A 14,750-nucleotide genomic window follows, 5' to 3' on the forward strand; every position below is an offset into this window, starting at 1 on the left:
TCTGAGAACGTAGGAGGAGGAAGTGCACGGGGAGATTTAGAAGATCTCAGGCATATTTAAGGGTCTCCTGGAGGCTAGTGGTCATGATTCTAAAGTTAGAATCACCATGCTGGTATTTAGCTTGGATCTTTTCCCAGCCATATTCAGCCATTCAGTTCTAAACACAAAATTGTTTTAAAACAGAGTTCATTCTTCCAGAAAACATGAACTCAGCTCCTAATGTCTGTCAGCCTGTATGCGGGGTGATAGAAATTCAGAGATGAACACAGAGTCCATTCCCTGGGGGAGCTCAGGGTTGAGGTGGGCAGACAACACAGGAAGCTCAAAGGGGAAAACATTAGGATAGGGCCAAGTCCAGAACACACAGGACTTAGATCCAGTGGGCATGGATCCACTCTTTCAATACAACATGACAGCTGAGCTGATTCCTTCAGGGTAGGTACGTTTTAGTCACCTGACAAAGGCAGGACACAGCAAAGAAGGCAGGCAATGAACCTGAGTGAAGACTTGGAGGCCCGAGTGAGCAGGAGGTCTTCCAGGCTGGCACCCCAAAAGTAGGGTAGCCGAGAAGAGCTGGAGGAAGCAGCACTGAAGCACTGAAGGCTCTACACTAAGCCTCCTTTGCTGGGGGAAATAGAAGCCCCAGAATTGACCTAGTGAGTAGTGTGGACATTGAGCTCCTGACTTTGCTTAGCACCTGGCCCACAATTATCTGACCTCATCAAGGTGATTTTCACAGCTCCTATTACTGAGCTCTGCTTACATACAGGATCTAGGCTGAGTTTGGCAAATCAGAAACACGTATCACATATGCCCATGTTTAGGAATTCACAGTCTGCTTTGGGACCAGGACACCAGGCCTGAGTTGAATCCAGGCAGAAGGTGCGGAAGTGAGGAAACTCCAGGCTGCCTTGGTATGGGAGCCTGAGTACTGATGGGCCCTGAGTACCTGGGATGGCCTCAGACCACTTTGAGTTAGTCTGACATGTTTGTCTTGCTGTAGGGACTGAAGATACAACTATCACAGCCTCCTCGTGGCTGTGGACAGGGTGTTTGATGGGACTGGTAGAGAGACCTCCTGCCTCTCAGTGGATCTTGGCTGATGGGAGGCTAACCCAGGAGGAAGGGTGAACGTAGAGGATAGAAGAGAGCACAGAGCTCAGTTCTCAAGGCCCAGAACTGATGCTTGGGCAGAAGCAGGATATTTAAAATCATTCAGATCACATTTTTTATTTATAACATAATAAAAATGCAAATTTTACAAAAATGTGTTTGTAAGAAGTGGAAGTCTTGCAGAAGTTCACTGCTTATTCCTTTTACTTTTGTTTTTATATTTATTTACATTTATTAATTGTTACTTTTTACAAGTATGTAAATATATTCAAATGCTTTGAGTTTTTCTAGCCGTTTATTTTGGATGTCTTAATTTCAATAGCAATTGAAGAAGTGGGATTTGGAGAGAAAACGCCGTGGAGGGAAGGAAGGTGAGGAGGGAGGGCACCTCAGCTGGCCCTCCGAGGCTGACTTTCAGGCATAGATTGGAAGAAGGGCTCTGTGGCCTATGGAAGCATGCATTTTCCTGCCGTGGGCCCTGCAGCCCTCACCCTGTGGGTCACTAAGTGTTCTCATACAGTGTTTGGATCTGCAGTCCCTCTGCTCACTACTCCAAATCACACCCTGACTAGGCTTTGGATACAAAGGAGAACTGTTTTCTTAGTCTATTTTTTCTCATTTATAACAGAATACCTTCAACTGGGTAGTTTATTTTTTTTTTTTAAGGGCATTTATTTCTTACAGTTCTGGAGGCTGAGAAGTCCAAGGTCCAGCAGCTGCATCTGGTATGCACCTTCTCCCTGCAGTGTCATGTGGTGGTGCAGGGCATCACATGGACAGGGGCCCAAGCCTACTCGCATCCCAGCTTAAGCCCTTCTTCTTCTTCTTCTTCTTCTTCTTCTTCTTCTTCTTCTTCTTCTTCTTCTTCTTCTTCTTCTTCTTCTTCTTCTTCTTCTTCTTTCTTCTTCTTCTTCTCCTTCTCCTTCTCCTTCTCCTTCTTCTTTTCTTCCTCTTCTTCTTCCTCTTCTTCTCCTCCTCCTCCTTCTCCTTCTTCTCCTCCTTTCTTTTCTTCTTCTTCTTTTCTTCTTCTTCTTCTTCTTCTTCTTCTTCTTCTTCTTCTTCTTCTTCTTCTTCTTCTTCTTCTTCTTCTTCTTCTTCTTCTTCTAAAAATACCGTCTCCCCTCCCATGATGACTGATTAGTCCATGACTGGGTTAATCCATTCATCAAGGCAGAGTCTTCATGATCCAATCACCTCTCAATGGCCCCACCTCTCAATACTGCCGCATTGGGAATTAAGTTTCAACATGAGTTTTGGCGGAGACAGTATTCTAACCACAGCACCTGTGTACACCCAAGCATCACCTTTCCCAGGCTTCCTGGAAGGTCCCTGGGTAAATGTTCCAAGGTAGGAGAGGTTCATAAGCTGGCTCCTTGGCCGCCCTGTCTTAGCTCCTTCGCAGGACAGTCCCAGCAGGCCTCAGCCCCAGCTTCTGTGAGTTCACTCTTCTCTGCTCCTCTTAGTCCAGTGTGAGGACAGATACTAGAGAAACACATGCCCTAGATGTCAACTCCAATGGCTCAAAATCCACCCTGGCTACTTTATGTAATCACTGCCTCCATCATTTTATCTCACCCTTGCTCTGCTTTATTAATCTTCGTAGCCTTTTTCATCACTTGTTACAGAGCTGCAGGGGTCAGCCGACGATACCCACAGGCCTTCAGAGGGCCTGCAGCCTGCTTTGACACAGCCTGCAAGCCAAGACTGCTTTTCCTTTTTAAAAACGTTTTAAATGTTGGAAAACAAAACAAAAACAAAAACAAGGAATATGTGACTGAGTCTTGTGTGGCCCTCAGAGACCACACAGGCACTATCTGTCCCTTTCCAGAAAGTTTGCTGACCCTGGCATTACCTAGTTATTGTATTGTTGCTGTTGTCATTGATGTTTGTTTCTTTGTCTCATCTCAACTATGTAAAATCCACAAAAGTAGGAACTTGGTGCCATTCATGCCCTATCCCCAGACCTAGAGCACTGTCTAATGCAGGCAGATGCACAGGAAATAGGGTTTTTGAATGACGAGTGAATGAAAGAAGGAGAACACCTAGGAAGCCTTCCCCTGCATGGGTGACAGATTAGAGAGGCCGTGGGGCACCCTGGGGAAGAAAACCAGGAGAGGCTTATCAGTGTGTACCAGGGTGGGTCATGGTGCCCTCTGGAAGCCAGTTGTGGAGCCCTAGCCAGGCAATCTGGATTCTTTTGATGATTGCAGCATCATCTCTTGTAGAGTCAGACATGAGATAGAAAATCGAGACTGCTAGAATAATAGTATAGGCATCTGTAGGCTGTAGCTATGAAAGTTTCAAGTCACCAGAATGGATATCCCCACCCTCCCGTGTCTTTTGAGCCACTCCACCACATTGTTTTCTCCTTAAGGAAGAATAATAGGACTTCCAGATCCAAATGCATCAGGCCCATGCTTATGACATCCCCACCATTGTTGAAATCCATTACATATACTGAATATTTATTCTGCTCTTGTTGCAAGTGTGTTTATCTCCATTGCCAATGTAAATATTTTTGTAACATGCAAAGATGTATTTATAAATTCTGTATTATTGATTTTTCTTATACTGCAAACACATTTATCTCTTTGTTAATGAACATATATCAAGGAAATAGAAAGACTGACTTATGGAGAAAGGTGTGGGAAGGAAAGGAGGTGGTACCAAGCTGGGGAGAATATCCTTGGCCACAGCTGAAGGATGCATGGTGGGTCTTCCCTGGAGGTGCATGTTTAATTAGACGACAGTGTTCTCAGAGGCAAGGGATGCTTACAAAGTCCTTTTGCAAGACAATCTGATGTGCTCAAAGGTATCAGCTATGCTTTTAGCTTGTGGAAATTTCAAAAATCGGTAATCCAGGTCAGGAGACACAGAGAAGCAGCTCACATTGGTCTCAAACCCAGTTTTGGTAGGACACACTTAAGTAGAAATATTGATTTAAACATAAGATTGGAGGAGAGGGTAGGCTTTGTCAGGGGAGGATTCCAACACAAAATATTATCAAAAGGTGAAGTAAGAAGGTAGGCAGCAAACAGAAGTGAGGCTCAAGGGATACACAAGCTTGCACCATGGTATTTCATGAGCCAGTGCAGACTCTGGTGGGCAGCCTGGGTCTGATGCTTTTGAGGCCATTCTTCCTGAGCAGTTCCTTGCCTAGGAGTTCACTACTTTCCCGGGGTAGCCTCTGCTAGGCTGTTACTATGACGACCCACAAAGCAAAGGTCCAGATTGCCTGATAGAGGAGTTTTGGTGTCTCTATGCTCATCCTGGGTTCAGAATTCTGCAAGTCATCCCTTTAGGTATCCTGAGTGCCTGAAGTGTGTGCTGTTGACAAGGCAGCAAATTGTGGGCTGATGGGGGAGCATTTGCATGTACCTTGGCAACAAGATGGAAACAAGATGGGCCATAGGCTTCTCAATGGGGAGACAGATGGGCAGATGGGGAGATAGGCTCCAATCACATGAGCCTGGAAGCTTAGACATGCAGCTTGCCCATGCTTGCTTCCATCTGGGTATGACTACTCTGGCCTGTTACCCATGACTCCTTCACATGAGCCCAGTGCTCCAACCATCTGAACTACTGATAAGCAGTCTACTAGAAGGGCTACCATTTGTTAAACATTAACTGTGTACCAGGTATATGTCTGGGATCATTAATCTTCAACAACCCTGTGAGTTGGGTATGAGTTTTGAAATCTAAGGCCTCAGAGATTAAATGATTTGCCCCAGTCCATGGTTCTGGAGCTTGCATGCATCAGAATCACCTGGAGGGTTGTGGAAACATAAACTGCTGAGCACCACCCTCAGAATTTCTGACTCAGTATGTCTGGAGTGGGGCCCAAGGATTTGCATTTCTCATAAGGCCCGAGGTGCTGACACTGCAGCTCTGAGGATCACACTTTGAGAGCTACTGGTCTATGTCAAACAGTGAAGGCATTCAGAGGGAGCATCCACACCCAGGACTGCCAAATTCCATCACCTATGTCTTTTTAGCTGATGTGAATTGCTCCCTGGTTTGTGTCCCGAATAAGCCACCTGTTTTCATTACCCAAATGCCTTCTCAGGTAATACCTTCTCTTCTAGGAACATTCTACCCCTTGGTTCTCCATCTGGCTGCCTCTACCCGTTCTCTCTGACTCAGCTTAATGTTCCCTCTTCTAGGAAGCATTTCTTTAGCTCCTACCTGTGGGTTAGCTACTTTTCTGTGCTTCTGGGATCCCCTATACAGACCTGTATTTTAATGTCTCTCATATTGTTTGGTCGCTGTTGCTTTACTTCTCTGACAACTCACCCCTTGATGATGCCTGCCATGTATTCCTTGCTTGGTGTGCACTGTGCCTTACCTAGTAGACATTCAGGAACTGTTGGTGAAATAAATGGTTGAATGACATCAGCGAGTTGCATTGTGCATGTGAGGTTAATAGAGACCACACCTGTGATGGGCACGTCTCCTTCATCTCTCTGTGGTAGAGGTACCTGGACACTTCGTAGCAGTTGTTGCTGAAGAGACTGACTTCAGAAAAGTTCTAAATTGAGTGTGCTGCTAGCACAGCCTCCTCCAGGTGAAGCCTCCCTCACTTGCTTGAATGGGCGTCCTATCTGACTTCAGCATCTGTCTTCCGCTGACTGCCAGTGTTGGCTTGGCAGTCTGGATGCCTGGCTGTCCCCATTCTCCTTTATTCCTCCCTGTGTGTCCCCTCCAAAACTGTGTGCTGTGACAAGAGGATGACTTCCTCAGGGAGATGATGGCTTTTGTGGATGAATAGTTGGGTCCCTCTGTTCAACATCCCGAGTAGCCTTCCATAAGTTTATTCACCCTGGAATAAGATGATAGTGCCCCCTGTGCTGGGCATTAGTGAGCCTGGAAACCTTTGTTGAAAGATCAAGTACATGTCTGAGATGGGAGAGATTCCTCTGCACAAATTTGTGGCTATTAGAGGTGATGGATGAATGGAGGCTATGACCGTGGGTCTGAGCAGTAAGATTCAAAGAAGATGGGGGTGGCATTTTGGGGTGGGAGCAGTGAGGTCTACTGGAACAGAAATGAACATGAAGCCATAAACATTTGGGCTGCCTGCTTCTTATCCAGAGACATTCCCTGAGCCTCTGGACATGGGCACCTTCATGAATAATACCTAGAGGAGAGAGAAAATCTCCATTTCAAATGTGGGGATGAAACAGTTTGGAGATCCCTGGCAGTTACCCATTCGTTCCACACTCATGAAAACTGCAGCAATTTAGAGCAGCTCAGTATTTAGACTCAACTATGTAATTCATCCTGATGTTTCTCATTTATCAAAGCCTTGTATTTGTTTGTATTACCATGAGAAAAATTTTTTAAAATGTGGGAAAAAAAAGATTCCCCTCCTTTCATTACAGGCAGATTACGGCAGAGTTGCAACCCTTGGGGCCCTTCAGGCAAAGGAACATCTTGCTTCAATTAGATATAAATAATGAACAATAATTAGAAAGATTTCTTCATCGAATTTGTTATTTTATGTTTCCTTTCATCTTTAATGTATTGAAACGAATACTGAGCTCTGTTTCTGGGCCACATAGCAGGGACCTAAGGAGTGCTGTGGCATGTGTCTCCGAAGCAAGGGGAAACATCCACAGCTGGGCCTACTGTGTGCTGGCTGGGGAGGCTGCTGTCAGCATTGGTCCAGGGCCATGGGTGCAAAAAAGGGGCTCCTTCAGCTCCAGTCCTCAATTCATATAGTCCACTGGGGACCTGAATAATCACGGTAGTCAGGGACTGCTCTGAGAGCTGAACACAAATCCCATTTAATCCTCATAGCAATCCTCTGCCACAGGCTCTGCTTCTATCTCCATTATTAAAAGATTTGGAAACTGAGGCACAGATAAGTTAACTAAGTTTTCTGGACCACAGTGTTGGTTGTGGAGGGCAGACAGGCAAGATAGGTAATTGGACTCCAGAGCCCTTGCTTGTCTCTGCTCTGGCATGTAGCCTCTGAAGTCCTGGTGAGCTCGTGCTGCCACAGAAGCCCACAAGGTGTGGAGAGGGCACAGGGAGGCTGGGGTGGGGACAGCTCCCCAAGGAAAGGGGCAGCTGTTGGCTGCTGGATTTTCAACAGGCTTGTAGAGGTGTTGTTAGAGGAGGAAGATAAAGGGATTCCAGGCAGAGGGAGCACTGTGGCCTGGTGCCACGGATGGGAAGTGTGTGGGATTTCTCATTTCAAGGTTGGCTACGGTGCTGTGTGCAGGTGGGGAGAACAGCCAGAAATGAGACCAGAAGATGGAGGGTTGTGTAGATCCAGTTGAGAAGACTGGCTCTTCCTGTGGAAACGGTGACTCAGAGAGAGGGAGGGATGATGATGTGGGTTGATAAAGAGGAGAGACTGAGATTTCTAGAAGAGAAATAAGTAAAGAGTGATCAGGTTGGAACCTGGAGAGAGAGGCTAGCTCCCCACTGGGCTTTTTTTACTTTGCAATTCTGTTTGGTACATGACATTCTCTCAACATGCTGAGCCAAGTACGCTCTTCTGAAGCAAGTGAAATCTTCATAGCGACTGGTCCTTCCTGCTGTGACTATTCGTCCTTCCCCAGAGGAATCTCCTCCTCTGCTCCTAGCTCAGAAGTCTGCTCTTGGGCTGCCAATGGCTGTTGTTTCGTGAAATCCCCCCTCTGATGTGCACCTGGCTGGAGCTACCTGCCACTCCTCTAAGGAGAGCAAACCCAAGGCCTTCAGAAGTGCTTTGTTTTTTTCATTATCTTTTAAATAATTGTCAACATTTTAAAATCAGGAGAGATATAAAAATCCAATTTACTTTATTTTTTCAAAAACCAAATTGGTTGGGGAGGTCATGGGGTGGGGAGCTTTCGAAGTCAATAATTGCCTAGACCCCTAGCACAGCTGCAAGCTTTGGAGGGGATGCCTCTTAATTTACCTTGAGTCAGTTGGTCTCTGAGTGCGTTTCTTCCCCATGCTGTCTCTGAGTGTCACAGGCCAGCCATCATTATCGTCCATAATGCCAACATAGGCCTCTTTCCTGCGCAGCCTCTGCAGGCATCTGAGTTGGAGATCCGCAGCAAACAGCCTCTCATGTTGCCCTGACTCTTTGATACTATGATTTTCTGTCTATATGTCTGCTTCTATAGCTGAACTATAAGCTCCTTAAAGGCAAGAATCATGTCTTATTCATCCTTTTATCCCTCCAGTTCAGTAAAGAACCTGGTTTTAGGCTCCCAGTCATCTTATTGAATTAATCAACACTGAGAAAACATACCTGTAATTGAATGAGGCCCTCTCCGGGCTGAGGGACTCAAACTTTGGGGGACTGGGAATGAAGAATGTGGATAGTGGGCCATGCTGGGCTTGGACTTCAGAAGAGCCTTGCAGCCCATTTGTAACCTTGCCGTGTGCAGTGCACAGCATGTACTCATGCCTCGCTGCCTTTCTGCGTTTCAGGACTTTCCAGGACTTGTCCAAACAAGTGGAGATGTCTTATGGCACCGTCCGGGATTCTGCTGTATATGAGTACTTCCGAGCCAAGGGCACCAACCCCCTGGAGCAGGACAGCACGTTTGCCGAACTCTGGCGGACCATCAGCAAGAACGGAGGGGCTGACAACTGTGTGTCCAGTCCTTCAGAAGGCATCAGGAAGGTAGGCGGGGAGCTGGCGCTTGGGCACGTGCACTGTGACAGGGCCATGGGGTGGTCATCCCCCAGGTGGGAGACACCTCCAGAGGCATCTGACTCTGAGCAGCCCTGTTACCTGCAGGGCAATCCATCACACACGTTCTTCAGGTGGATGCCCCTTCTGGGCAGCAGAAGTAGAGCAGCTGCTCCTTAGGGACCTTCCAAGTTTGCAGAGTGGTGCTGGCTGGGGAGGAGCAGGCAGATTAAGCCTGACCTTTGGCCCACCCTCCTCATGAGCTCATAGGAGGGTGGCACAGAGAGACCTGTCCACCTCAGGTGAGAACACTTGGCAAAAGCAGAAGTAGAGTACCAAGGAAGAGGTGCAGGAGTGAAGGGAGGGTGTTGGGGAGAGGGTGGCCCACTGTGGTTATCCTGGGGGTCTGGTTGGGGAAGTCTGCACACAGGGAAAGGGTCAGCCAGGTGGGCTGGGCTCATCTCTGGGGCCGTACTGTGAGAAGAGGTGTGCCTCAGAGATGGGGATAAGGGCAGACAGCCTGGGACAGAGCCTTACCGGGCAAAGCCTTGGGAGGACAAGTGGGAAGATACCAGTGCCAGAGGGAAGAAGGGAGGAGAAAGCCCATGATGCTCTTCAGCACTGTTAGATGTTGCTCATTTGTTTCAGTCAATTTCCCACAATGACTCGAATTCAGCATTATTATCCTCTTATACAGCTGAGGATTGGATGGTTCTGACTCATGACTCCTTGGGTTCCAAGCTGGGGAATTGGCATTTATCCACTCATGTGCAGCTGTAGAGCCCTTGGAGGTCAATGAAGAAGAATGTGGTGGGATGAAGGCAGGTGTTATGATTTTGCTGCTGGTGGTGGGGTCCTCCTGTCCAGTCACCCCCACATGCGACAGCTACTGTCCTGAGGTCATTAGAGAATAGGGCCGGAGACATGTACAGCCCCCTGGTCAGCACTGCTGCCTCTCTGAGCAGACCGACTGCCTCAGTGTCTCCTCCTATCCTTTCTCTCCCAGACCCATCCTGCCACCTCTGTGGAGTCTCCTCATGTATACCCTCACAGGCGCACTCACACCTTACCCCCCCCACAACACACACACTCATCCCTGTGCTGCCCCCTAGCCACTCCAGTGACATCTTGGCCTTCCTGCAGAGAGTGGTGGATGTCAGGACAGCCTGGGGCAAGCTCTGGGGCCACTAAGGCCCACCACCCTGCCCTTCATGGTCCTCAGCAATCTGCCAGCCCCTCCCTGATGTGCCCCAGAGGGGTCAAGGGAGAGAGGCCTGAGTCCCCCTTTGCTTTGGAAACACATGGGCATCAGACAGAGTGCAGCTTCTATCCCGTGACAGGCTGGGGCACCTAGCTGTGGTGCCATGTGGAGTGAGGCCCACTGGGAAGATGGTTGTGCTTAGGATGATTTGTACAGGATCCCATGCTCAGGATGACTTTTCCTTGCCATTTAGCCACATTGAACAGCAGAATGTGTCTAGGCTCTGGAGCTTGACACATTTAGGTGTGAATTCCAGTTTTGTAAGTTACCAACATTGTGAAATGGAGCACACCATTCTCCCTGTCTGGGAACTCTTGGAGTTGAGAAAGACCTGGGCAACTTTCCATTTGGGGGTCTCCTTAGAGACTTAAATGATCTGACAATACATATCATGATAAATTTTGAATGTTTAGATTTAACAAAGTGATACTTTGACAATAATAATAGAATGCAGTGTAACTGTGCTATTCTCATGCTTACAAGATTTATTAAAACCTCATAGTTCTCAGTTCACTGCAAAGGATGGTGCTCTAGCCTTAAGCTGCAGGGTCTTCTTTCATCCCTGACAGTGAATCTTTGTGGCTGTAGGTGACCTCATTTGAAGATAATGAACACAATGTTGATTTAAGGCCTTTTGTGCATGTGAGGCCTGGGCCAAATGGCCTTCGAGTTCCTTTTCCTGGCTTTCTTTGACTCTCAGAGAGAGCCAGTACTGTCATCCTCACAGGGTCTTATGAAGATTCATTGCATAATGCTCAAAAAAAAAAGCACTGCTTAGAAAAATAAAAAGATAGCTACTTTTGACTTTGTTAAAGTTCTGTTCATTACAAGTCACTTTAAGTAATATAAAAAGGCAAGTCACACACTGGGAGGGGATATTTACAATACATATAACCAATGCAAGATTACTATCAAGAATATATCAATAAGAAAAGCTCAAATAACTTAACAGGAAAATGGCAAGAGGCTTGCACAGGCTTGACACAGAAGAGGCAACACAAATGGCCAATAATCAAATGAAGAGATGTTCAAAATTATTAGTGATCTGTGAAATGCAAATCAAGACCATAAAGATTATATCATTTTACACCAATTAGTTTGGCATAAAATGAGAGGTGGTGAAGAAGACGTGGAGTAACAGTTGGTTAATTGCTGGTGGGGGTGTGCTCAGTACAATCGCTTTGGAGAAGAGCTTAGCATTCTCTTATAAAATGGGACACTTACATACCATATGGCCCAGCAGTTACACTCCAATGTATCGACCTAAAATAATGTCCACATACACTTTTGGAGACAAGAAAGGCCACGGTAGCACTTCCTGTAGAACCAAAACCCTGGAAACCATCCAAATGACCATTAACAATATAAAGAAAGATGCTGGCTACAATGAAATGGATGAATCTTAGCAGGACGATATTGAGCAAAATAAACCATTAAAGACAATTTCATACAGGTCAACTAATAGAAGGTAACACAGAATATTATGCCCTCTTAAAAATGTATAAAATATACACATGCACATCCAAAGCAATGATAAAATACAAGATTCACCACAGTGGTTGCTACAGGTGGGAGAGCCAAAGCAGCAGGGAAGAGAGAAGGACATTGTTGGTAAGGCAGGGTTGGTGTTAGGTTTAGATTAGCAGGAGATTTTAGAAAATTAGTTAATGAGTTAATTCAAAAAGACAGCCATTCCAGGAGAAATGTACGGGTATCCTGAAGCAAAAGTTGTCATTGACCTCATTCTGCTCACCTCCCTACTCTTCCAAATGCATGTCCAGACCAAGCAAGGCAATGCTGTACTCCTCACAAGTACCCACCCCTTCCCTCTTTGCAGGTGACATGTGCCTGCTTATGCCTCAGAAAGGCCAACAAACACCATCGAGCCCTCTGGATGGTGATAAACCTGGAGATGAGTCATTAGAGAAACACCTCATCATCATTCTAGCTACCCCTTGTCCATTGGTGGCACTTAGGAAACCACTCACCCTCTGGTGATATTTAGAGTCTTACTCATGAATACAACAATGTTAAAAAATCAGTAGCAAAGGATGCAAACAAAGGATTTTTTATCAATGCCTATCACTTCATGGTATAGAATTTAACTTTTTTAGTACATAGGATGGATTGTTTTTATGATACCTTCATTTTATGAACCCCAAGCTGGTTTTGAGATCACAAATCTCTCTCTTGCATTTGGATCTCTAAGAAAAAGAAACCAACTGCCAGCACTAGACAAATGTTACAGGTTTTATAACTAGTGTCATAAAAGTGAGTTTATAGTATTGTCAGACAATGAAGTGTGCTGCATTTTTTTTTTACTGGAGGAAAAGCTTACTCTCAAATCCTCCTTCTTCATGTGCCTGTTTGGATGACTACTGGACTTAAATGCTTGTCTGAAATTTGTCCTCTTCCCTACTTCTATGGAGTGGCCCCTGTGCTCTCTGCCCCCAGACTATGGCTTTAGTAAGCTTGTGAATCCCTGAGCCCGGAGCAGACCAGTCTGGAGATGTCTGGAGATGGCTGTTCCCTAAGTGAGGATAACAACTTGAATCCAGAAACTGCAGGACAAATCCAGCAAGTAGGGAATTATGGGCCTAGTATTCAGGGAGGAACAGCCTCTCCAAATCCCAAACAGAGTCTGCTGCCATGCAATGTGGGCAGCCTGGCAAAGGTGAGGAGTTGCCCACCGAGGGGCTTCTTCTGGAAGCTTCTTTAGCAATTGACAGACAATCACACTTCTAATTTTCAGTTGCTCTTTGGTGACTCAGCTCCATTTTCAGGAAGTGTTTGGTAGCGGAGCAATGTCTAATTGCTGCAAAAGTCAAGGAGGTTGGTACGGAGGGTGACCCTGGAGAGCTGCTGTTATTTTCTCCTTGGGAGTGCTAAGGCTTTTAATGACATGAAACCAATTTAGGTGGGGAATTGTTTAGAGTAATCATTTGTCCATGATATCAGAACTGGAGAAGGGTTATGTCATGGTTAGCTCACCTCTGGGACCCACTCCTTCATGCCAACACACACCATTGAGCCTCTGGAGGATAATAAACCTGGAGATGAGTCGTTAGAGAAACACCTCCTTATTGTTCTAGCTACTCCTTGTCCATTGGCGGCACTTAGGCAATCACTAACCCTATGGAGATAGAGTCTTATTCATGAATACAACAATGTTAAAAAATCAGTAGCAAAAGATGCAAATAAAGGATTTACCATGCCAGTGGCCACTAAGATAAGGACAAGTGAGATCTTGTCAGACTTTGATGAGGCAAATATGAAAATTTGGGACAGGAGGGAATTTTTATTTATTAAGAGACTACCACACACCATTTTCACAACAAACCTGCCTGGCACCCAGTAAGTCTCAATGAATACAGGATTGTCCCTGAATGAGTCATCTGTTTGCTGTCTGACTGAGCAGAGGCAGATAAATCGGAGACAAGGTTCCTGTCATCGGTTAGCAGGTTACCCTCTTTAGATTTCATGGTGGAAGGGACAAGAGAAATAGCTCCAGGGTTCCTGTCAGGCTTGTCTCTTGATAACCTTCTGTAGAGGATAAGATTTTCCTGGTCCTGAAAGATGCGTCACAAAGAGAGAGGAGAGAGGCTGCTTCCATTTCTGTCAGCCACGTGCACCTATCAGGCCTAAGGAAAGACTAGACCAAGGATTGGCAAACTCTGACTCCTGTTCACATCTGACCTACAGCTTGTTTTATAAAGGTTTATTGGAAAGCAGCCCAACTCATTTATTTACATGTTATTTATGGCTGCTTTCCTGCTATTTCAGCAGAGTTGAATAGTTATGATAAAGATATATGGCCCACAAAGCCTAAAATATCTATTATCTGTTCTTTTATAGAAAAAGTTTGAGGACTCCCGGTCTAGACAGGGGCAACCCAGGGACATTGCCTCTAGCTGTGCATCATCTCATAGCACACAGTCACCATTAGTAGGTAGCATATCCTCTAACTCTATATAATGGAATGGTGCACAGGCATCTCTACTAAGAAGCTCCTGCTGCAGCTCTGCACCGTTTAACAGCTCATAGGCGCCTCTAGTAGTGCATCATCCAGCTCTGTACCATCTTGTAGCATTCGGGGTCTGCCCCTTTTTGTCCTCTAGGTCTGTCTTTGATGGCCTAGAAATTTCTCCCTCACTGCGCTGAGACCCAGCTTTACTGCTGGTCTGGCCTGGTCTCCGTCTGAAATCTATTGAGCAATCTCTACATTCCAGGCACTGGGCCAGATCATTTACATACATTCATACTTTCATCTGAAACCGACTACTTGATTATTATCTCCAAGATGTAGAAACTGGACCTGAGCCTCAGAGAAACTAAGTGGCTTGCCTAAGGTTCACACAGATGTGAGTAATTAGTGGCATGGTCACCAAAACCTCATTCTACTCATGCCTCTTCCCATGGGGTGGTAATCTCATCTTTTCTACACCTCATTGTGTTTCCACCCCCTTGTGTACACTTTGCTTGTGCTTTTATTTCCTTCCCTCTCTGACACCAAAGTAGGAAGATATACGCCTGACTCCCATGTTTGGCAGCCATACTGCTCCTTCCATGTGTCATGGCAAAGGTTATTGAAGTCTGTGACTTTATCTTTTGATTTTCAAACTATTAAAATATCCATTACAGAAACTTGGAGATGCAGAATTGAGCTGGCAAATGGTTCAAATTTATATGATAATAACTTCATCACGTGAAGTCAGGTTTTAATATTGCTGATGGGATTTT

At 45.8% G+C, this 14,750-nt stretch overlaps 1 protein-coding gene and 1 long non-coding RNA gene across 5 annotated transcripts in view; one reads left to right on the forward strand and one right to left on the reverse strand.

Annotated features, from left to right (window-relative positions):
* GRID1 (glutamate ionotropic receptor delta type subunit 1) overlaps positions 1-14,750 on the forward strand; it is a 792,303-nt gene that overhangs the window by 735,805 nt on the left and 41,748 nt on the right. For all 4 annotated transcript variants that reach the window (XM_005565260.4, XM_065520779.1, XM_065520780.1 and 1 more), the window contains one exon: positions 8,545-8,740. In XM_005565260.4, the coding sequence (XP_005565317.2) occupies positions 8,545-8,740 (196 nt within the window). The remainder of the gene's footprint in view (positions 1-8,544; positions 8,741-14,750) is intronic.
* LOC141407677 (uncharacterized) lies at positions 7,868-11,884 on the reverse strand. Its single transcript, XR_012417742.1, has 4 exons — positions 11,764-11,884; positions 10,284-10,386; positions 9,287-9,533; positions 7,868-8,959 (listed from the first exon to the last, which is right to left on the reverse strand). It is a non-coding gene; the product is annotated as an uncharacterized lncRNA (long non-coding RNA).

The sequence above is a fragment of the Macaca fascicularis genome, chromosome 9 (assembly GCF_037993035.2).
Source record: "Macaca fascicularis isolate 582-1 chromosome 9, T2T-MFA8v1.1".
In the NCBI taxonomy this organism is placed as follows: Eukaryota; Metazoa; Chordata; class Mammalia; order Primates; family Cercopithecidae; genus Macaca; species Macaca fascicularis.